We start from the raw sequence: 17887 nt of genomic DNA, 5'->3' as shown, positions 1-17887 counted from the left end.
TATGCCACCTCATGTTTACGTGTAAACGTGCAAAGGAGGTTAGTGTTGAAAGATTTGGCTCCGTCATCCTCGAAGAAATTCTGAGAAACCTGAGAAGAAACTCGCATGTTCTTGGTCAGTTGGGGCTCCAAGAAACAATCGTGGTGGCTTCTTGGTATATTTTGGTGGCAGCTGAGAGAATTTGTAAAGTGGGAACGAGTGTCTAATCCAGAAAGTTCGGCCTTCTCTATCAATGCACTGAGCCTGAGCTATAAGAACATGCGGACGATCCCAAAAACATCATCATGGAGTAAGGCTCGCCACAATAAACTGAATGTTGATGCGACTTATTTCTCGAGTGGAGCAGGTGCAGCACGAGCTACTATTCAAAATGATCGGGAAGAGGCCATTGCGGGTGGTGCAGAGCCTATGTCGAATTTGCTCGATTCACAAACAATGCAGAAGCAGTGGCGCTGAAGTATGGCCTGCAGATCCTGGAGAATAGTGGTTGTTCTCTGGCTTGGTGGAGTCAGGCTGCGTGGAGCTGATTAATGCATGTACTGGAGTAATCAAATTTTGGAGTCCATATACTGCTATTCTTGTTAAGCAGGATAGAAAATATATCTTTCTTCATTGTCCTAGGGAGGCAAATAAGGCGACGCGTAATCTTGCTAGAATTAGTTTTGAATCAAATAGTGTGTTTATTTGGGATGGTGATCCACCACCATCTGTTCTGAAAGATGTACCAAATGATGTATTTATTTTGGGAGGTTAAATAAAGTGCGCCCTTTGTGTTCAAAAAAATTAAGAGATCTAGGTAGATATTGATATTGATTGTAGAAAAAGAAAGCTAAGCTAGCTAGTGCCTGCGGGTCTGCTACTTCTCTCACGGGAACGCACCGGGACAAAGAAGACGCAACGTGACAAGCAGTGGACGCCGTGTCGCGAGCGCGGCACGTGATCGAGCATTGCCGATAAGCCAAGCTCGTGTTTACTACTCTCTTCTCGACCGTGCCGCGCGCGCCTGTCGTTCCTTCCTGCGCTCGCTCTCTCGCTCGTAGACAGTCAATAAAATTTCTCGAGACTTGTTAATTAGACGCTGTCTTTTTGCTGTGCTCACGTAGTACTCCTACAGCACAGCCATTGAGGCGTTAAAAGCTTTTGGGATTACTTGAGATTCTTGCCCATAAAAGCTCGGGTGGTAGTTGCACTAGAGAAGACTAGTGGCCGCCACACTGAGCTAGTGAGCAGTGTGTCCCATCTTGGAGAGCAATGGCGTCGGGGCCGTCTTTGGTGGTGGTGGTGGCGCTGGCAATGGTGGCGGCGGCGGTGGTGACGGCGAAGGAGTGCACGAACGTGCCGACGCAGCTGTCGTCCCACACGGTGCGGGCGCGGCTGCAGGCGACGCCGGGGGCGGAAGAGTGGCGGCTGCGTGAGCTCTTCCACGAGCACGTCAACCCCACCGAGGAGTCGACGTGGATGGACCTACGCCCCCTCGCCACAGCCGGCGCCGCGGCGACGGAGGAGCTCGACTGGGCGATGCTGTACCGTGCGCTCAAGGGCGGCGCCGTGGGCTCGTCGTCGGCGGAGGGGCTGCAGCAGCAGAGGCCGCCGGTGCTAGTGGAGGCGTCGCTGCACGACGTGCGGCTGGACGCCGGCGACGAGGTGTACGGGCGCGCGCAGCAGACGAACCTGGAGTACCTGCTGCTCCTGGACGTGGACAGGCTGGTGTGGAGCTTCCGGAAGCAGGCCGGGCTGCCGACGCCGGGGGCGCCCTACGGCGGCTGGGAGGCCGCCGACGGCGAGCTCCGGGGCCACTTCGTCGGTACGTACGCCATCTTAGTTGTCAGTTTGTCACTTACTCTCGTGCCAGTTACCACTCGTACGTGGTCGCTCTCGACTATGGAGCATCCAAATATCCAATCACTTTCCTATAACCGTGGAGATAGCCATCATTACATTACGCTATTTTTTTTTTTTGACCTGGACATTACGCTATATGCAGAGTTAGACTGACATGGCGGTAGATTACTGTGAAATTCAGATGAGATTCCTGCGCTCTCGTTCTCGTTAAGCAGATGGGAATTCCCGTAAGATGCTCCCTCTACCCACCGTACATGGGCCCTCCTCCCTGGCGCCCGCACGCCCTGGTGCCTCCGTTTCGCTGAAGGATCCCTTGTGGCGAGAGGCCCATTTAGCAGACCGAGGCCCAACTTCAAGTTAACGCATTGATGCAAGGCTGCGGGAGTGCGCGGCGATCGATCAACCACCGGATGATGTTGTACGAGAGGCTGGGGTATATAAGTTGGTTCTCCTCTCTCTCGGGAAGCGAGGTGGGACTAAAAAAACGTCCAGACATGCATCAGTTGTTGAAGGGAACGCTGCTGCTGTGCGCGTGGTAGGAACGTACATGCATCTACCGCGGACAGCTGTGCGCACTTGCCCCGGTGTGGCACGCATGTATTTAATTCCTTCTCTACAAGGTCTGCATGCATGTATTTACTTCCATGCTTGGCAAAGCAGTTCGCCGACGTTTGTCTGCTATACGTTTCCTTTCAATCCCTACGCGTCTGAATTCTCAAAAAAAAAAAAAAAACTCCACACATCTGCTACATAAATATTAAATGAGCAGGAACTTAATCAAGATGAAAAAACAGGTATTTACGTAACAGATCATATTGGAAAAATTATTTACACTAGGAGCTCATAGAGATTTAGCCTACAGAAAGAAAATAGGCGGAACCAAATTTTAACTTGAAGTGAACAAAATTAGTGTGCTTAGGAAAATACAATTTAAACAAGAAGGGACAAAATTCAAGTAACCGTGGGAAAAAATAGCGGCCGGGAAACAAAAATCATCTGCACATGGAACACAAAATCTGGTGGGAATAAAACATAGGGTCTAAGAGCATCTCCAACATGCGCGTCAAAATGCGCGCGCTTAAAAAAACCAGCCGAAGTACAGAGCGGGAGCGGGCGCGTGAAGCTCCAGAAGGCGCGCCGCTAAATTTTTTTCCGCGCGCGGGCTTCTACGCCATCCTGCGCGCCAAAGATGACGCGCCGCTTCCAGCGCGCGCTAAAAAAGAGGCGCACGCGCCCAACATCCAAGAAGTTTCAGCCGCGTGTCGCTTCGCCACCGCTCCATCTCACCTCGCGCGTCGCTCCACCTCCGTCGTGAAGCCTCCCCGCAGCCGCTCGAGCTCCGGCTACCGCGGGTGCGCACACGTCCGAACGAGACATTCTACACCGAGATCCAGAGCGGCGAGGAGCGCATTGGGCTCGGCACGTTCGAGACGGCGCACGAGGCGGCGCGCGCGTACGACGCGGTCGCCTGGTGCCTCGGCCACTCTCGTAGGTCCATGAACTTCTCCCAAGTCTGGACGCGGCAGCAGGGGGAAGCCCTCACGCCGCCGCCACCGACCGTCATGCGGGAGGCAAGGCAGCAGCAGCGTGAGCTCGAACAGCGCCTCGTCAGCAAACCATAATACAGGCTGGAGGGTTGGACGGGGTGTTGATGGTTCCAGCGCAATTCGGCCCGGAAAGAAGAATTTCGAGAGCAAGCTTTGGGCTGTGATTTCAGCCCATAAACAAGTTAGATGGACTGGCTTATCTATATCTATATCTATACTCCTATATAGTGTGCAAGTTTTGAATTGAACTTGGAGCATCAATCCTAACCGTTGGAGTGGTAAATCGAATGGCTGACTGCAGCCGGATTCGTCATGAACAGTGTTGCTACATCACAGCTGGCAGCTGCCTCCACACTACTCTAGAACAATCGTGCCACCCTTCTGTTAAACCAAAGCTCATCAATGTGTGCTGCCCCGTGGGCCATGTTGCAGAATGAGCGAAAATATGTGTTGAGCTCAAGAGATGGCATGGGGGAGAGAATTAGAATGAAAGTATACCCTCAAAAACAATTAGAGAATGTACAGTAGGAGTAGACAACTAAATATGTGGGTCTCACTGATAAAAAAGTTATTGTATTTTTTCTGAGTTTGTCGAAGTGTGAACAATGAATATGTACATAAATTCTGCAGTGTGCATTAAAAAGTACTCCCTCGGTTCCTAAAAAAGGTTCGCAACTTTCTCTACATACATACTGATGAATTTATAGTTAAAACATATCTATATACCTTCGTATCTAGACAAAGTTAAACCTTTGTATGAACGGAGAGAGTACTGCTTTGACTTGCGTCTACCGTGGTCTGTGTTTTTTTCCTTTTACTAAAATTAGTCAGCGATTTTAAGACGTGCATTGCACGTGTCTACATACTAGTCTTAGTCGATACTCAGTCTATTGGGCTATAAGTCCAGGTTTCAAATTTGAAACTGAACATGAGTTCAAAAATGTGTTTGAAACTGAACAGATAAAGTTTAAAACTGAAAAGACGATGGAACCAAAATGGAGCAGCACCTCACCTCGCACATGGCAAACTGGCAATGCAGGGCACTACATGAGCGCGGCGGCCAAGATGTGGGCGAGCACGCACAACGGCACGCTCGCCGGCAAGATGTCGGCCGTGGTGGACGCCCTCCACGCGTGCCAGCAGGCGGCGCCCAACGGCGGCAAGGGCTACCTCTCCGCCTTCCCCGCCGAGTTCTTCGACCGCTTCGAGGCCATCCAGCCAGTCTGGGCGCCCTACTACACCATCCACAAGGTACCCTCCTGGCCGGCGCCGGCCTCCTCTTCCAAACTATACTATCTGAACAACTCTGTTGTGCTGCAACACTGAACTTTTCTTTGCGGTGGAATGACAGATCATGCAGGGGCTACTCGACCAGTACACGGTGGCCGGCAACAGCAAGGCTCTGGAGATGGTGGTCGCCATGGCCGGCTACTTCGGCGACCGCGTCAGGAGCGTGATCCAGCGGCACACCATCGAGCGGCACTGGACCTCCCTCAACGAGGAGACCGGGGGGATGAACGACGTCCTCTACCAGCTCTACGCCATCACGGTAAACCAATCACTAATTCGTTTCCTAGCATTGCTATGCGTGTTCATGCCGTGTCTGATGCTGATTCTGAACTAAGCTGATATGCTTCGTTTCTTTCACCAGAATGATCAGAGGCACTTGGTGCTCGCCCATCTCTTCGACAAGCCGTGCTTCCTGGGATTGCTTGCAGCTCAGGTCTGAAGAGAGCTTCTTCCTACGCTGCCCTGTGTTTCTTCCATTTTATCTTTCTTCCATTTTATGAACAACGATGTGCGACGATGTCTTTCTTCCGTTTTATCTTTCAGGCTGACAGTCTTTCTGGCTTCCACACCAATACGCATATTCCTATTGTAGTCGGCGGGCAAATGAGATATGAAGTTACTGGTGATCCTCTCTACAAGGTGAAAGTTTCTTTCAGTTATTCATTCCTGGAGTTTTAAGTTGTGATCGAGGTGAGACTGACGATAACATACATGGAACAGGACATTGCAACATTCTTTCTGGACGTTGTAAATTCTTCCCACACCTATGCAACCGGTGGCACATCTGTCAGTGAATTCTGGTAAGGAATTCTAGAATGATGGCACAAGTTTTTGCAACTGCAATGTGTCAAAATTTTCATGTTTGAAATGATGTTGTCAGGTACAACCCAAAACGTTTGGCAGAGACTCTGACCACTGAGAATGAGGAGTCCTGCACTACCTACAACATGCTCAAGGTGATTGATTTAGCTCTTCATGACCGTCAAACTGAACTTTTATTTCAAGAACCGTTGTGCTAAAGAATGTATGCAGGTTTCTCGCCACCTGTTTAGGTGGACAAAGGAAATCACATACATCGACTACTACGAGCGTGCCCTCATAAACGGTGTCCTGAGCATTCAGAGAGGGAGGGATCCTGGTGTCATGATCTACATGCTGCCCCAGGGCCCCGGAAAATCAAAGGCAGAGAGCTACCATGGTTGGGGGACGAAGTATGATTCATTTTGGTGCTGCTACGGGACAGGTAAGTAGACGGTTGTGAAGATTCAGAACCTGCAAATGGAAATGTAAAGGTTCTCAACTGTTTCATCTATTATCCGCAGGGATAGAATCCTTCTCAAAGCTTGGGGACTCGATCTATTTTGAGGAGAAAGGCAGCAAGCCGGCGCTATACATTGTACAGTACATACCGAACACGTTCAACTGGAAATCTGCAGGTCTTACTGTTACTCAGCAAGTGAAACCCCTCAGCTCGTCTGATCAGAATCTTCAAGTTTCACTCTCCATATCTGCAAAGGTAAACCAAAAACTTCTTCAACGATGAAATGTTTGTGAAAGATCGGTATTTAGTCAGCTTGCTTTATGGTGCGCAGACGAACGGTCAGTACGCGACGGTGAATGTGAGAATACCTTCCTGGACATCTGTGAATGGGGCAAAAGCAACTTTGAATGGCAAAGATTTGCAACTAGCATCTCCAGGTAGGCTCACAAGAATGCAAGAAAGACTGGATTTTCCATGTACTGAATGTTTGATGAACCCCAGAGATGATTGTTCTCACTCAATCTTGATTTTTACCAGGGTCTTTCCTCTCGGTCACCAAGCACTGGGTTAGCGGCGATGATCTGGAAATCCAGTTACCTATTAACCTGAGAACAGAAGCAATAAAAGGTTTGAGTTTTTCATTTTTTTTATTATGCGTTGATAAACTTCACCTTGAATTAACCTAAGAATATAAGTAAAGGTCTGAAATTTACAGATTTTTTTTTCTGTGCATCAAACTTCAGCTTGACTTGATATACTGCTAACCTAGTCCACTGAAATAAAAACTTCATGTAACATCCTCACGTTAAGTGATATATGTGTCCAGATGACCGGCCAGCGTACGCAGCTCTGCAAGCAGTTCTGTTCGGCCCCTTCCTCCTCGCCGGCCTCACCACCGGAGACTGGGACGCGAAGACCGGAGCCGCCATCTCAGACTGGATCACCCCTGTCCCTTCGTCGTACAACTCCCAGCTGGTGACGCTCACGCAAGAATCCGGCGGCAGCACATTCGTCCTCTCGACCACCATCGCCACCTCCCTGACGATGCAGCCGCGGCCCGAAGGAGGCGGCACCGACGACGCCGTTCACGCCACGTTCCGGTTGGTTCCCGCAACGACGAAGGAGCCTAGCTCGGCGATGATCGAGCCGTTCGGCCTGCCGGGAATGGTGATCACCAATGGCCTGACGGTGTCGTCAGAGAAGGGCCCGGGATCTTTGTTCAACGCCGTACTGGGGATCGACGGGCAGCCGGGGTCGGTGTCTCTGGAGCTCGGGACCAGGCCGGGGTGCTTCGTGTTGACCGCAGGCGCCAAGGTTCAGGTCGGCTGCCGCAGCGGCAGCGGTGGCGGTGAAGCGGGGTTCCTGAAGGCGGCGAGCTTCAAGCGGGCCGAGCCGCTGCGGCGGTACCACCCGATCAGCTTCGCCGCCAGGGGGACGAGGAGGGGGTTCCTCCTGGAGCCGTTGTTCACGTTGAGAGATGAATTTTACACCGTCTACTTCAACCTTGGAGCCTGACAGTCTTCTCTCCGAGGCTAGACTAGAAGTAGAAAAAGAAAATAATTCTTGTGGAATGTTTGGAGGTGGAAGAGAATTACATTGTGGGTTGATTCTTCCGTTCTTTTGTCTGAATGAAGTTTTGGCAGACGGGAAATAGTGAGGATCGTGCCGAATTATTGCAGGGAAGCGTCACTGTCACTGGACACTGGAACATGCACAAAAACAGAGGGTCGGGAACTCGAAGATACACATATGAACTTAGGAAATTTGTTTATTTGGAGTGTACATCGACACAAGATCCAAGATCCAAGTGTTGCTGGTGACAGCGAGGGAGGAGCCCGTCGAAACATTCAATGGCAGATCCATCCAGGGGAGCGTGCCGCCAACGGAGAATCAAAAAACAATGGGATACAAGAGTGAACACATTCGTAGATAACCAAGGAAGGCATGATCGTCAAAGCCAAGCACAAGGGACGATCGCGCCTAGAAAGTAGAAAGAAACCCATCCCATCAGCCAAACATAGAGAGTAATTCCACACTGCCTGACGTTTCGATCATCTTCCAACCTAGTCGGACCAAGCTTCTACATAAGACGAGCACAACGTGCCATAGTTCTCTAGATATCAGGCCACCTCACAACATGCCATAAGGTAGGGGAAGACTGCACCAACCAACCTCCCAGCAGCATTCCACCAACATCTCACCTGACACTGAACTTTTATCTTCTGGTGGAGATAGCAAAGATACCTGATGATGCCAATTTTATCAGCAATTTTGCGGTCTCAAGATCAGAAAGCACCAGATGCGAAGATGATCATGGCGGCCACCATTACAACAGACATCGACGATTACTGGTTTTACTATTACCGGTTACAACCGTAAGACAGCAGGACACGATACAGTACATTACAGGATGCTAGCTAAATGCAAAGCCACGATACAGTCCGCCGCCTCGCAAAGACGACCATAGAATAAAAGCTTACACAACATAGCCAACATGGAGACCGTTCGTACTGGCCAGAGAGTGAGAGAACCCTTGAAGCTTGCCGAGGCGTGCCATGCATCAGGATGCCCAACAACTAGATTGTAACATGAAAGGATAATGCAGCAAAGACGCACGTACGATGATGAGGTAGCACAGATTGGGACCTTCGTTTCGTGGAGCTTTTCAGACACACCTAGATCTTGTCGAGCTTCTCGGCCTTCACCACCGGGTTGGCCTTTGCGATGGCGTCCATGGCCGCCGCCCGGTAGTCGAACTTGCACTCGTGCTTGTCGGAGTAGCGGTGCATCGCGCAGTACAGGTTCCCGCATCGGCAGTTGAATCCGGTGAGGCCGACCCTCTTTCTACAGGTGCTGCAACGGCTTGGGCCTTTGGGGGCTGGCTCGCTGGGACCAGCAACAACGGCAGGCTGCGCAATGACTGTCGTCTTCAGATCGACATGAGCAACGGCTACCGCCGACGTGTTGGCAGCAAGAAGATGTTCTTTCGTGGCATCGGCTCCGTTGACGATGCTGTCGAAAGAGGAGGCGGCCAGCTTGGCCTGCTCCTCCTTGAGCGTCATCTCCTTGTGGCACTTGGAGCACATGTTCATGGTCGCGGCGCTGCCGAAGAAGCCGCAGTTATTGACGCAGAGGATGGGGCCCTCCCGGGACTGGCAGCCGGTCTCCTTGTGCTCCATGGCTTGGTTTACTGGAAATCAGATATAGCATCACTGTTAACAGAAGAAGTCTGCAAGCGTAAACAGCACAGGCGCACATGTGTATCAAGCAATCACCGCACAGTTCATAATTAGCCATTTCAAGGCAAAAATGTTTGACAGGTAATCTTCAGACATGTAGAAGCAAAATGAATCCTACCCCAGAAAAGTAAACTTACTCTACCAAGCATCTTTTAAAAAAAAAGGTAACAGCTTGATGGTCAAATAGCAAACTGAAGGTAGTACTAAAAGATGCAACCTGCCTGCCTTACAATTAGCCAACAGCAGCCTAACAATCACCTAACACTAGCATCAGACGAGAACAGAGCAGGGGGGGAATTAATTGTAAAGAAAGGCCCCAACTTTACGCCGCTTTACGCAACGGGGCAGCAAATCCGTAAAGTAGCAAGCCATATCTGCGCACTAACTTTGGCGAAAGAAAGAAAGAAAGCACCCGCCGCCCGCATCAACTACGCTAGCTGCAACAAACGCACACCGAACGGGATACGTGTAAAGGAGGGCGCGCGGCGCCTGTGCATCCGAGCACCGAATTCGCTCTCGGTTCGTCGCAGTGATACAGAATTGAACAAATCGGGGCTGGTCTGCGGGTTCTACGCAACCAGGGCAATCACCGCCAAGAAAAATTGGAACTTTTGACCATGGAAGGCACGGAGACTACCGACAGAGCATACCAAGACAGACAGATAATTATCACCGGAGACAGAAGAATTGGCGAGGGACGAACCTGGTACAAGAAAGCCCTCGTCGCGATTCCTCTCCGGCGATCCCTGCACAGAGACAACAGAACAAGAATCAGCACAGAAAAATTCCGGCCCGGATCGACCGAGCGCGGCCGAGCCGGGGGGCTGAAATCTGGAGATCGATCCGGTACGAACCCTAGGATGGGGAGGAGTCGGAGGCGAGGGGAGAGGAATCGCGAGCGAGCGAGCAATTCGGTGGGCTTGGAAATGGGGGCGAAACGTGGGGAGGTGGGGAGAGAGATAAAAGGGAGGAGGAAGAGGCGCTGGGAATGGAAATGACGGGAATGCCCCTCCAGGGGCCCCGCGCCGATTTTTTTTTTTGCTGTGGCGGTCCCTGCCGTTGGATTGGATTGCCGCCTAGCGCTTTTCTAATCGTACTTGGTTTCTGAGAAGAAAAAATTCTCTTCGAGACAGGTAGTAGCACACTGATTTCTGCATTGTTTTCTTCAGACCTGTTTTTTTAAGAGCTTCACTGGGATTTGACCATGAACTTGTCACTAGGTAAGGAAGAAACGAGTGATGGATGTAGGATCATATACACTTTCAACAGAAGAATATGTGGTGAAGGACTCAACACTATTAAGAACAAAATTGTCAGAGTCGCGATTTTGAATTACGGAGTAGATACGAACGTATGGTAGGATCACAAACCGTGGAATCATAAATGTCAAGATCAAGAAAATTAGATTCTACTTATTAAAATCGTATAGTATAAGTCTACTCAATTTTGGTTGTTTGTAGTATCGCATAACAAAATTGTGGTAATAATAACATATGATATGAATCTTCGTTTCCCTCTGATTTGATACGTTGGATTCGTATTAAATTAAATTCTCATTCTATTATGGAGTAAAATTAAAATCCACACAAAAATATGTACATGGATTTTTTTGAGGGAAAAATATGTACATGACTTACTTGTTTTTTCTCTTTTTTGCACGGGGAACGGTTCCGAAAGGCATGGAAACTTCATTAGTAATGCAGTGCCTACAGATTTACATCAAGAATCATAGAGAAAAGGGAAATAACAAGCCAGTCCTTAGACTTATCAAAATGAACGATAAACATAAAACACGATTGGGTCTTTCGTCTTCATCGCGGGTAGTCGTACACATCAAGGCCCGGACACCAGCACCACCGGCAGGGCCTAAACCACTTGGGGTGGCACCGGCGTTGACTTCCACGCCGAGATCTATGATCATCCACATCTAGGGGATGAGGGAGTTCGGCAACAACTGAGCGTGTAATGCATGTAAAATGCATATATTAACTTTGCACTTTATTTTCACATATTTGCAACATATATGATGTTATTTTCATGTCTTATATTGATTTATGTGGATTTACCAATTGTCGTTGCCTACTCGACGGTACCCCGGAGGAGGGATCCTCACGGAGGGGGAAGAAGTAGGGGCCATAGGGCGGAGAGTACTCGGGATGGTGGTACGCCATTTACCTAGCTTCGGAACACCTGCTCGAGGACAGGGCCTACTGCTGCTTGTCTAAAATTATCTGGGCGCTTTCGCATTGTTACAATGAGTTGTGGTTGTGCCTCTAGGGCTTCCAGGATCCGGCTTATTTAAGCGCCAGGATCTAGGGTTTACACGGAGAATCCTAGCCGAAATACAAGATGCCTAACTATGGAATATATATTGTCGTGCACGTCAAGGATCCACCTAGATCTAATCTTGCCGTCATGGATCCGGATACTTCATGGGCCTCCATGGATCCGCCTACTTGCATAGGTCGGTTGGGATCCGGCTCCTTTTCCTGGGCTGGACTTCATCTATCTTCTATCAACAACAACTGGGCCGCCCGGTAGGCCATATGCCACAACACCATATGTGGGTTACCCGGGCTTGCCGGATCTTGACCATGTCATTGGCATACCCATAAAGTATACCCACAACACCAATGAGCCTCTTTATTTGGCTTATAACTCTGTAGAACAGGAAAACTCTATTTTGCGTATTTTTCACTTTTAAGGACCTATATGGAGTCAAATTGAGCTATAATTTTGGGGACGTCAATATTTTATCACGATAAGCAGCTGGAGCACCTGGACCTCACGAGGAAGGGCATGAGGCTCAAAATAGACCTGGTGGCGCGCCCAGCAAGGGGGACGCGCCACCACCAATCTTTTCGCCATCGACCGTCCGATTCACTTCTTGCGCCAACCGACTTCGTTTGACCTAAAACACCTCTATATATATGATCCCCCCAGGGTTTCCTCGAGGGAGCGCCGCAGAAATAGCAAACACGAAAATGGAGGTTGCAACAGAGAAGATTGGATGGGAAAACTCCGTCGGAGCAACCGCCGGAGGGATCTCCACCTTCTCCAATGTCTTCCACATCAACACCACGATGAAGGCGGAGTAGTCCACCTTTGGACTATGAGTTTGTGGCAGTAGCTTGATCTATTTTTATTATGTTCTTCATAGATCTTAGTACCATATGAGCTGTCCAACATGATTATGGTCATATATGTAATTCATATTTGGTGGATCTTTATTCTATGATATTGTTATATGAGATTGGAACCTATTATGTGCAAGATGTATTGATACATGCATATTATGTACTTCATTCTTAAGTATTGGTTATGATCCCACTTGTATGCAAAACATGTGTTAGGAGATGTGTGTATTAGATGGAGTAGCATGGTTTTAGTGATTGAATAATGACAACAAATTCTTGATCTATTATGTTTTTGCCTTTTCCTTTGCTACCTCACTAGGCATATTTGATATTCAAACATCATGTCAAAGTACTTTTAACTATGCTCTGTTAATTCTTAATCCAAGATTGTTGAGAATTTTCTCTTTATCGTGGAGTGTAAGAGAAATGTGTTGCATAATCTCTATGTTAGGATGTGATGCTCATATGAATGCTTATCAACCACGAACTGAAGTTCCACCAATATTATCTCATTGATGAATTGTTATTATGCACTACAACTTTAAAAAAAAGGAGTAGACAAGTGAACCCATGAACCCTGGTCCGATTTTAATCATAAGAAACATCTTTCCATTGCATTTATCTTAATTTTTACTTGCAGCAATATTTTAATCCGAAAATACAAAAATACTTAGTTTACTTAATCACACACAAAACTCAAAAACAACTATATCTCTAGTGCATTTACTTTGTTTACTTTGTTTATTTATTTTGATTTACTTTTACTATATATTTTATTTACAATTTCTAATACGAAATCTTGTGCTTGACAACCACACGGTGGAGTTGGGGACACATGGAAAATTTCTTTACTTTGCAGGGTTGCTAGAAAAAGAGGAAAAAAGATAACTCTGCTCCAATTTCTCGAGAGTTCGATATAAACCATTGAGTCACCTTCGTGGGAAAAATTCTTTGCTGACTACAACACTCTACTTTGGAGTCCCAACGTCATCAAGGCAATCCATTGTGAATTTCCATCAACGTGGAGTGGTGTCGCATGCAATGGATGGCGTCGGTGACTATGCATGCCTTCGCTTGGGAATTCCACAACACGCAACTTCCAAAGGGCGCCGTCACCCTTGCCTTCTCGCAGAGCTCTAGATGAAGCATAAGAAGCAACCCTTGGTCCAGCCTCACACCGCCAAAATGGCAGCTTGGAAGAAGAGAAAAACTTGAACCTGCAAGATATGAAGCTCTGCACCGACAGCCCTCACCATAGGAGGGCAGAACCAACACCTTATCGATGTAGAGGTTACCATGTCGTTTCTCGACTACCCCTTGCCACCATGGTCGGCAGGAGTAACTTCACTTCACATCACAGCTCATCGCAAAGCCTCTAAACCATGCCTCCATGGCTGGCCATGAGTGGCTTCACCACATTCATCACAAGGTCGCCAACAAGCAGAAATTCATTCAAGGGGACGGTGGCCCTTCTCTCCACCCCCAGCTCTGACTAGAGGAGCACCAAGGCGAGTAGGAGGAACCCTAGAACGCTGCAAGTTTGGGTTCCAAGATCCAAAACTCCTCTCCATCTATTGGGAAAAAGCCCTCTACTGGCAAACCGTCGAACCTACTCGACGTATCTACTTTGGCGCCTACCCTACTCCATCTCCGGTTGGCTATTCCTGTAGAGAGGACATTGATCGATCAGGTATTCCTAGGTGGCCTCTCAAGTTACTATAGCGCTAGGAGAGGGGTCGAGGAGGGAAATGAACTTCATTACTTGTGGTGGTGCATTGAATCCCCTTTCATGCTAATTCATTTAGGTTTCCAACCAAATAGGGTAGATATTTATAATTCTATTATGTAATTTTCCACTCATTAATTCCAGACATCTTTTGAATTAAGCGTATGATAAGAATCAAACCGGAGCGAATACTATCAACACCTCTCTTGGCCGAGATGAGATATGTTCTCTTATATGATGTATTGGCTATAAAATAGAGAATCCTTAAAATTTCATAATTTCATGAATATATAGATAAAATACTCACTTTGAACTACAAGGGTGGTTTTTGTCTGTTGCTAGCTCTAATCAAATGCAGACTTTTTTTTTATGTTCTGCTCCCTCCGTTGTGCAACAAGTAAATCGGGGAAGTGCTTAGAACAAAGGCAGCCTACTTTTATATCTTATAATCGAGAGAAAGTTGTCTATTATAAAACAACCAATGTTACATATCTGAATATCAAGTTTACCAAGATTTTGTTTGTCGTCGCCAGAACATAGCTTAGCTCGTTCCTTGACGGCTTGATTCTATAGCTAGTGATTGTTGCCTTGCTGGCATGTTGGTCATATAGAAAAGGGGACGTTCTTTCTTATATCTCTCAATCTTGGGCAGCAATTAACCGGAAAGATTGACATCACGCGCGACTACCCAAAGTTAGCTGTTGGGTATACCAATCCACTCTTTACACGAAAGAAGAAACGGCGGAGATAGATCAATCAAGTGTTACGCCGAAATTCCATCAATTTGGCAAATTTGTTCCTCTGGCAAAACTAATGTCTCATCAGATCCTTGGTGAAACCATTTCAAAATCTAACCCCTGCTTTTGACGTCAAACATCTTCAAGATGGGCGCCACAGGATTTTGGCACCAAAAGGAGGTGGACAACGTGCTCTTTGGCGCCGAACTAGAGAAACCATCTCATATCAAATTTCTTTGGCGCCTTCATGCACAACTTCGGCTCCATCATCTATGACGCCGAACTCAGAGGTTAGATTCTAAAATAGTTTCAGATCAGATGATACGGAGTACATTAGTTTTGCACAATCTCAGATTTGTCAAAATAAATTTTGCCCGGAATTCATCGCTGGCCAGTGTCCCTGTTGCGCCGTCCGATGTCTGGCAGGTAAAACGAGGCACGGGCGACGCGCTGCTTTTGGCCGTGGCCGCAGGTCGGCACATACGCGCTGGTGCGTTCCTGCTATGCTAGCTCGCTCATTCGGCAGGTGGTCAGCGTCTCAGTTGGGTCCGGCCCCGCCGTTCGCCGCAGCGAGCCGAGCCGTACGTGGTTCCCACGCGGCAGTGTTTATCCTACTTGCGTGGCTGGATCGCAGTTTCGTCCGTACGGATGGAGCTCTGGTGTTGTCCACGTGGTCATGATCAGGAAGGCTAGGTGTGTTCCGCCGATGCTTTTCCTTTCGGCTGTGCAACACGACCACGCGCGCAAGCCTGATTGCACCTTGAGTAAGTGCGAATTTTTTTTCTTCTGAAGCTGAATCATGCGATTGCGAGCGACGATCCGCTGTCCGTGTGTACAAGTTTTGGAGGGCATCACATCATTTCAACAATCCGGTACCAATTTGCCTCACCTCATCGTTTCTTACGAAGTATGTTTCTTTCCTGGCTTCCGGCGCTCGGAGTCGATCTCAGTCAAGATAGAGCCTACCCGCAAAAATGAAAAAATGAAGACCGAGCTAAGTTGCTTGTTTTACTACCTGACAAATTCGGGTTCCTAATGATTCGCGTTCAGATTCGATCATGACCAAATAGTTTGGTCGATGTTGTCAACACTCAACACAAAGCTCATGCATTTTCCGTAAAATCAGGAGCACTCGAGTGGCATTTCAAGCATTTTTTCAACGCATATATTCTTATCAATTGGCAAGAATAAACATTCAACAGTACTAAACAAAAGCCAAACCATGCTATAGCAGTTTGATCGATATACAAGTACAACGATACCAAACGAAAGCAAAACCATGCTATACCAGTTTGATCGACATACAACAATAACACAATTGATGCACGCCACACGGTTCTAGAGATTGGAGCGGTCTCACATAACGATCGGTCTATTCGGTCACTGGGAACTAAATGATCGAATTGACTAAACTAAATTTGGTCCATAAAATTTTCCACCAGTATTTTGATTTCTCTTTTTGGTTTCGATCTCGGTCTTTTCGGTTTCGGTTTTTGGTCATTGGTTTTTTGTGCCCACCTCTAGCCGGCACTATTTCCTTTTCGCAAAATAAAACTTAACGGATTTACCAATCATCAACAGTAGTACACTTAAAAAAACCAACACACTAGAGTGGCAACCATCATCAATAACGAGAAAACGTAGCTCGAAAGAGACAAATATGAAACTAGACTAGCGAACACGAAAATCTACCAGATTTCATGAGATTCGCTGGACACAAAACTCCATGCCCCTCCCTTGGTACTAGCTCCATCAATGGAGCGAGGACCTTATTCATTGAATTACATATAGATCTTTGGACCATCTAGCGACTACTATAGACAGTAGATAGAACCAAATGCATGCCTCCGACCTTGCCCCTCCATCACCGGAGCAGTGCAAATCTTGTTTGTAGCAAAGCTTGTTGTACCAGATTGATGGGAAAGTTGTCCGACTATTGCACCAGAGAATCAACCACAACCAATAATGAGAATAATAGATCAACCACAACCAATAATGACAATCATAGATCAGAAGAGCAAAAACCAAAACTACACCAACACGAACAAAAATCAACTAGATTCCAGGATATCCGCCGAACAAACAAATCCAATCGGCCCCTGTTACTGTAAGGCGCATCACCAGGATGAGGATATGGCGTGGGAACCTTATTCTAACTCCGAGATGTGACAGGAACTGAAGCCGGAGACGGCTTGACCTTCTTCTTCAGGACTCTTGGAGCTTTTGGGGGCTGGCTTTCGGAACTTCAGTAAAAGGAAAAAGCATAGCAACTAAGTAAGGTTTACTTGTGAAAACAGAAGAATTTGTATTCCGGAAACGAAGCGCTTACCCGGAAGGCTTGAAGAACTGCTGGATGTCGGGCTGGCCTTTGTTGCTGGTGTCAATAAGCTTGAGCCGCTTTTTCTCCGCCTCCGCTTTCCGAGTTGCCGCGGTGCTGAGCACTTCGCGGGCGCGTTTTGCGGTGGGGCTGGAGGGAGCATGCCTCTTCCTCTTAGAAGGGCGCGGAGCATTGATACGTCCAAAACGTATCTACTTTCGCGAACACTTTTGCTATTGTTTTGCCTCTAATTTGTGTATTTTGGATGCAACTAACACGGACTAACGCTGTTTTCAGCAGAACTGCTCTGGTGTCTCGTTTTTGTGCAGAAATCCAACTTTCGGGAAAATCCTCGGAATTTATGCGAAGGCCCTATTTTCCCGGAATAATGACGGAGCCGGAAGGTCAAGTAAGGTGGAGGCCCGAGGGCCCCACACCATAGGGCGGCGCGGCCCGGGGGGCCGCGCGGCCCCGTGGTGTGGCCCCCTCGGCCGGCCTCCGACGCCCTCCTTCGGACTACTTATCGGCCTCGACCTAAAAACGCACGGGGAGAAGTCGAAGTCGCCAGAAACCCTCCAGAACGCCGCCACATCGCGAAACTCCGTCGCGGGAGCCAGAAGTCTCCGTTCTGGCACTCCGCCGGGACGGGAAATTGGAGGAGATCATCGCCGCCATCACCGCCAACGCCTCTACATCAACCAGCCATGTTTCCCCCATCCATGTGTGAGTAATTCCCCCGCTGTAGGCCGAAGGGGATGGTACGGATTGGATGAGATTGGTCATGTAATAGC

At 48.1% G+C, this 17887-nt stretch overlaps 2 protein-coding genes across 2 annotated transcripts; one reads left to right on the top strand and one right to left on the bottom strand.

Moving 5' to 3' along the window:
- The first annotated feature begins 1608 nt into the window (after window positions 1-1608).
- Window positions 1609-7455, top strand: LOC124683933. The gene is made up of 12 exons (XM_047218348.1): window positions 1609-1804; window positions 4429-4640; window positions 4741-4938; window positions 5041-5112; window positions 5223-5318; window positions 5400-5479; window positions 5560-5635; window positions 5712-5922; window positions 6002-6195; window positions 6272-6377; window positions 6478-6567; window positions 6767-7455. Exons 2-12 carry the CDS (start codon window positions 4437-4439, stop codon window positions 7453-7455), a joined length of 2016 nt encoding a protein of 671 aa, XP_047074304.1. The 5' UTR covers window positions 1609-1804; window positions 4429-4436.
- An 823-nt stretch (window positions 7456-8278) lies between these two features.
- Window positions 8279-10152, bottom strand: LOC124696061 (zinc finger A20 and AN1 domain-containing stress-associated protein 8-like). The gene is made up of 3 exons (XM_047228847.1): window positions 10034-10152; window positions 9883-9925; window positions 8279-9130 (listed from the first exon to the last, which is right to left on the bottom strand). Exon 3 carries the CDS (start codon window positions 9117-9119, stop codon window positions 8616-8618), a length of 504 nt encoding a protein of 167 aa, XP_047084803.1. The 5' UTR covers window positions 9120-9130; window positions 9883-9925; window positions 10034-10152; the 3' UTR covers window positions 8279-8615.
- Between the last annotated feature and the right edge of the window lie 7735 nt (window positions 10153-17887).

The sequence above is a fragment of the Lolium rigidum genome, chromosome 1 (assembly GCF_022539505.1).
Source record: "Lolium rigidum isolate FL_2022 chromosome 1, APGP_CSIRO_Lrig_0.1, whole genome shotgun sequence".
In the NCBI taxonomy this organism is placed as follows: Eukaryota; Viridiplantae; Streptophyta; class Magnoliopsida; order Poales; family Poaceae; genus Lolium; species Lolium rigidum.
Note: the sequence above shows the minus strand (reverse complement) of the source record. Positions and strands in the feature narration are given on the sequence as shown.

Excerpts from the sequence above, each read along its gene's own strand:
- LOC124683933 (XM_047218348.1), top strand. The coding sequence starts at position 4,437 with ATGAGCGCGGCGGCCAAGATGTGGGCGAGCACGCACAACGGCACGCTC. Across the intron at positions 5,923-6,001 it reads TTGGTGCTGCTACGGGACAG|GGATAGAATCCTTCTCAAAG; the intron begins GTAAGTAGACGG and ends TATTATCCGCAG. Across the intron at positions 6,378-6,477 it reads TTTGCAACTAGCATCTCCAG|GGTCTTTCCTCTCGGTCACC; the intron begins GTAGGCTCACAA and ends GATTTTTACCAG.
- LOC124696061 (XM_047228847.1), bottom strand. The coding sequence starts at position 9,119 with ATGGAGCACAAGGAGACCGGCTGCCAGTCCCGGGAGGGCCCCATCCTC.